Below are 5,653 nucleotides of genomic sequence, written 5' to 3'. Positions count from 1 at the left end.
GTGGAACTTGAGAAGAAGTTTAAAATGTGTTTTCAAAATGGCGGCTATAGCGGCCATCTTGGATTTCGGACCAACCCGAAAAATAACAACACTTGGTCAGGACCATCTCAGGATCATTTCTGGCAAGTTTCATGTGAATCCTACTGGTGGAACTTGAGAAGAAGATTAAAATGTGAAAAGTTTACGGACGGCGGACGGCGGACGACGACGGACGAAGCACGATGGCTATAGGTCATCCTGACCCTTCGGGTCAGATGACCTAAAAACAAGAGTGCTGGTACTGACGGGTTGTCGGTAGAATTTTATCAAGCATTTTGGAACCAATTAAAACTATTACTGATCAATTCTTTAAATGAAGCATATGATTATGGAGAATTAAGTGAAACACAAAAATACGGTTTGGTATCTCTTATTTATAAAAAAGGAAATGCTACTCTATTAGGCAATTGGCGTCCAATATCATTATTGAACATTGATTACAAAATTGCAGCATATTCTCTAGCTATGAGACTAAAATCAGTTATGCCAAATATCATTCATACCGACCAAAATGGATATATAAAAAATAGGTTTATAGGTTGTAATATTAGAAAAATTCAAGATATTATAGATTATTCTGAAAAATTCAACATTGACAGCTGTGTATTATTTTTAGATTTTAAAAAAGCCTTTGATACCATCGAATGGAAATTTATGTATGCTAGTTTGGAAAAAGTTGGTTTTGGAATTTCATTCATTAATTGGATTAAAACATGTTATATGAATATTAAAGGTTTTGTAAAAAATAATAATTGGGTAACAGGTGAGTATGCTATAACTCGTGGAATTCGGCAAGGTTTCCCATTGTAGAAACCTCTGTGAGGAGGCCGACAGTGAGATTTATATGTCACCTGCGTTTTGAATTTCATATGTAGGAATTACTTGTCTAAACAGGGAATATTGTGTAAAACAGAGTTGACAGATTTGTCAGGTAGAAAATTAAAACAAGTTATGGCTACTTTACATGCATTAGAGAGGAAATCCAGGGTCACTTAAATGATTCCAGAACTTGAGGTCATCTTGGTCAGGATAGTACGACTGATCTCATTCAGAAGTGGTTTTATCGACCTGGTCTAGTAGAAGATGTTAAAAACTGGTGTAAGGCCTGTGATTCATGTGCTCACAGGAAGTCTGATCCCACAAGAGTCCAACTTAGCTCCTCTGTCCCCTTCAGTGCCAGTAGGGGGCTCCATTAGAGTGCGTCGCCAGACATCCTGGGTGGACTGCAAACTACAGAGAATGGAAACAACTATATCATAGTGGTAACATCGGGATTATTTCTCTAAGGCCAAATAAAATTAATTTCTTGTTTCTCAGGCCCGCCCGCATCCAATATGAACCCCCCGCACCACTCACTTTTTATTGAAATCAAAAAAATAAAAACGTCCGCGCCGAAAAATAAATTCCGGAAAAAATCCGACGTTGGTTGCCGCAATATCCGGAACTTGCCCGATCCGTGTTTTAGAATCTCCCAAATCAGATCATTGAAACAGTGTTCGAAAGTAAAGGTGGTCCGATGGCCCGAGGCCACAGAAAATCTGATCGGTCTATGTAAAAATTCATTGTGTTGGACCGATTGGCTATGCAATTTTTCAGTCTTGATATTAAATTTTCCTCATGACACATGATAACAAAATCTTTCCTTGTCTTTTGACTAATGATCCAGTAATAAATGAGCTCAAAATAAAAGTAAATCTTCCGAGAAAAGCGCGTCAGCAGGGTGTATTTGCTTCAAGCGTCTGAGTGATTTGACACCGAACGATGCAAGCGTTTGCATGACGCAGTTATTCAAAACAACATGGCGCACATGTTAAAGTATTATGAAGGTGCTAAACCAAATACGAAGCGAAAACATTCCTCTGCTTATTCCTCGGCGACACAGTTACATGCTAAACGAAAGGCATATGACGACAACACCAGAGAAAGGACTTTTCAATGCCACTGGCTTGTTCTGTTGGAAGAGACTGGTTATGTTACGAGGTCGAGGACAACGTGATGAAATGTAGGTACTGTTGTGATTTGATTTTGAACTTGATTATTTCTTGTAGATATTTTATGCTTTAATTTGATTATTATCTGATGAATGAATATTAAACCATGATTTGGAGTTTCTTGTCAGAATTTGAGAATGTCTACATACTCTGTGATTCATGTATTATTTATCCTATCATTTATCTGTTAGACAAAAGGTGCAGACTTACCATTGAGGCAATGACTGACGTAATGATCGTAAAGTCGCTCACTTCTTCTGTTGAACAATTTGACCCAGAAGATGCCATTAACAGGTTTTTGGTTAGTTTAATACCTTTTAGTTTAAAGTCACTTCAATTGAAAGTGTTTCAAAGTCCTTTAAAACAATAACATTAATTATGCATAGTGCATTATAGCATACTAGTTCATATCAGCCTCTCAAGATAACTTCAGAAGGCTTATTATTAACTAATTAATATTATTTTAACCAACACTGCAAGTTTGCATTAAACAGATGAAAACACCATCTGGAGGGATGAGGAGACCAGAATTTGAGAGGTCTGCACTAAAGGCAGCATCAACTTCAAAGGAAATAGAGGGTGAAGCTGTGATAGAAGGAGATGGACAAGCAGAAGCTGAAATAGATCATCAGATGGAGTCCGATTCAGAGGATGTTGATTCAGATGTTGAGGGGGATTTTGAGCCAGGCTTTGATAATATGGGTGACACATTCACCAAAGTGTTAAAGGAAGCGGCTGCGGTTGAGCTTGAGCACGAAACGGTCAAAGAAATAAAATTTAAAAAAGAACTGATTAACAATCGCAAATAAAAATCTTATTAACAATTACAATTGATTCTCATTTTTTTATTTCATTAACGACATTGCACTTATTTCACAATAAGTTTAACGACTATCACTCTGCTACTAAAAAGCATGTTGTAAAAAATGGGTCTATGGAAAAATTACTTGGGCTATGGAATTTCAGTTTTCTGTAGACCTATTGTCTATGGAGAATTCAGAGTTACTTTCAGACACTGTTGAAACGTTTGTTTATCTTTTAGAAGCTTGATTTTTCGATTGCACATGGTACTAGCAATGATTTCCATTCAAATATCTTTTTCTGGCAGTGTTATTTTACCCTGGACAATCATATCGAATTATAGCGACACTTGTTCGTTTGGCGAACTTTACAAGGGTCTGCGCGAGGGATCGCTTGGTCCCGACGACTGGTCGTTTCCGCCAAAATTCACGGATCATGATGTGTCGGCCGCGATCGGCAAACGGAAAGCTGATGTTTTTGATAAAGTAATGATCGATGTCTTTGAAGGTAAACGAAGCAACAAAACTGTTTGGACATTATGTAAGAACCAAATCTTAAAACATAGGGAGTTCCTGATCACTTGTGTACATCTGGTGAACATTGAACATAAAATTGTATTTCAATTGTTTTTCAATTTAACCGTTAAATTGCAAGTTTAATACCAGAAAATAAAGACAATAGTTTAAAATTAAGATTTCTTTATTCATTTTATGCATTTAACAATTGACACAATTTCAAATCACATGATTCATGTATATGTATCATTATGTGACTGAGAGAAAAAAATAAAAAAAGTCCCTCCCTCATCACATTTTTAGGTAGTAAAAAAAAAAAAAAAAGCCTCCCTCCCTCATCCTTTTTTGGAAAAATGTGCCTGAGAAACAAGACATTAATTTTGTTTGGCCTAAATGGGCAGAAGTATACACTGTAGCAGATCACACTGCTCAAACAGTAGCTGACAAATTAGTCACAGAGTTTATATGCACAATGCTCAAACAGTAGCTGACAAATTAGTCACAGAGTTTATATGCATGCAGATCTCGACAGACCAAGGTCATGAGTTTGAATCTGGCCTGTTTAAAGCTACTTGTGAGAAGTTAGGGTTAGATAAAACTAGAACAACTCCCTACAGACCTCAGACTGACGGACTAGTTAGAAAGGTTAAATCATACCTTAGTTATCAACCTTTGTCAATGAAAACAGTAATGATTGGGATGATCATGTGATGATAACGATAAAAACTGGTCCACTATCCCTAGCATCTCACACACCTATAGAACATTAAAAAATTCAACCAATTGAACTTTTTTTAATACGGAGGCCACCATCTTGTATTAAATTCAGCACCACAAGTTCACCTAAATTTACAACAAATTACACACTTAATGAACTCCCACAGACTGGAAAAATATTAATTTCTTTTAACACATTTCACATCTACATGTATTTCCCAGCCCACACATAAAACTTTAGAAACTTGTCTCACCTAAAGATCCAATCAGTAGGCCCAGATGCATAATTCAACTTCCTATTCTTGACTGCGTGAACAAGAAAACACACAATCTATGTTCTATTTAGTTCTGTGGTCTCTATAGAATCTAAGAAAAAAAATTCAAATTTACCTTTTCTGGAACAGGACACGATAGGATATGATACCAAAATGGAAGTGGCTGGCTGCAAGTCTTGGGCCGGTTATCAAGTCTTCTACTGGAGATTCCTACAAGAAAAGATATGAGAATTGAATCCATTTTGTAATTTAGATTTAACTATCTTAGTTAACTTTGAACTTAAAGAATTATGGCTTTTGGTTATAATCAAGTATAAATATTGTACTACTGAGAAATATACAAATCAGATCAGGGGGAGATAACTCAATGTTATCTCCTACACTTTATCATTTCTGGACTTTATGTAAAAAAAAACTCAGGACTAGAGCAATTATATAGAGCCAAAAGACAGACACAGAAATAAAGACATGTGACTGTACAAACAGTACAACTGTACAAACAGTACAACTGTACAAACAGTACAACACCCAAATGATTACACAATGTTTACACTGAACCAGCGGTGATGATAGACAGATATAGGGAATGACTGCTGAAGTGCTTAAATCATTGGGGTTAAATGTCTACCAGTAAAGTGTCCAGAATGACCTTAATTGATGGAATTATTGAAAGGAGACTTCTGATAGGCATGACGCATGATGACGGACAAAAGGCCATTAAAATAGGTGACTTTGAGATTTCATCTCAGGTTATCTAATAAAAGTGGTACATAATGTACAAAGCCACACCCAATCTGGACCCTATTTATGTCACAAGGAATTCTAATAGTGTGTAAAAGTTGAGGAAATAGTACCAGGATCCTATGGAGGGTTAAAAGGGACATAATTCTATGTTTAACTTTTCTTGTTTGTTTAATCATTATACTTATTGTTTTGATTATTGTTCCTTTATCTTTTATTTTTTCATTTCTTTATTTTTACATGGTGATAAGTATTGATATTTAATTTCTTTTATTCAGCATTAGATAGTTTGTGTTTCTTTATTTTATATTCCTATTGCTGCAGACTGATGCTATAAACTAAGTAAAATTATGTTTAACAATTTTAGATATTAGTCGGGTATTTCTATTTTGTGACCAAAAACTTGGATTTAATATGTCATTTTTTCAGTTTCTGCTTGATAGTTTCATGGTTTTCAAATTTAGTGGTTTAATATCACATTTTTATTCTTTTCCTATTTGGTTATTTAAGTATATTTTATTTCACAACAACAATGTTAGTGTTTCAGAATTATGTCCCAAAAAACCCCTGATGC

The 5,653-nt window shown here is 35.4% G+C and overlaps 1 protein-coding gene across 2 annotated transcripts; it reads left to right on the top strand.

Annotated features, from left to right (window-relative positions):
• The first annotated feature begins 1,535 nt into the window (after positions 1-1,535).
• Positions 1,536-2,860, top strand: LOC117326844. 2 transcript variants are annotated; one of them, XM_033883621.1, is made up of 3 exons: positions 1,536-2,041; positions 2,222-2,331; positions 2,525-2,860. In XM_033883621.1, exons 1-3 carry the CDS (start codon positions 1,975-1,977, stop codon positions 2,837-2,839), a joined length of 492 nt encoding a protein of 163 aa, XP_033739512.1. In that variant the 5' UTR covers positions 1,536-1,974; the 3' UTR covers positions 2,840-2,860. The 2 variants fall into 2 exon arrangements, with proteins under 2 accessions (XP_033739512.1, XP_033739513.1); XM_033883622.1 differs by having other exon boundaries at positions 1,536-2,045.
• The last annotated feature ends 2,793 nt before the right edge of the window (positions 2,861-5,653 follow it).

Source organism: Pecten maximus, chromosome 5 (assembly GCF_902652985.1).
Source record: "Pecten maximus chromosome 5, xPecMax1.1, whole genome shotgun sequence".
Taxonomy (NCBI): Eukaryota; Metazoa; Mollusca; class Bivalvia; order Pectinida; family Pectinidae; genus Pecten; species Pecten maximus.
Note: the sequence above shows the minus strand (reverse complement) of the source record. Positions and strands in the feature narration are given on the sequence as shown.

What these genes read in the sequence shown, in the direction of transcription:
- LOC117326844 (XM_033883621.1), top strand. Translation starts at nt 1,975, where the DNA reads ATGCCACTGGCTTGTTCTGTTGGAAGAGACTGGTTATGTTACGAGGTC. An exon ending in CGAGGACAACGTGATGAAAT is followed by an intron (nt 2,042 to 2,221) that starts GTAGGTACTGTT and finishes TTTATCTGTTAG; the next exon opens with ACAAAAGGTGCAGACTTACC. An exon ending in ATGCCATTAACAGGTTTTTG is followed by an intron (nt 2,332 to 2,524) that starts GTTAGTTTAATA and finishes TGCATTAAACAG; the next exon opens with ATGAAAACACCATCTGGAGG.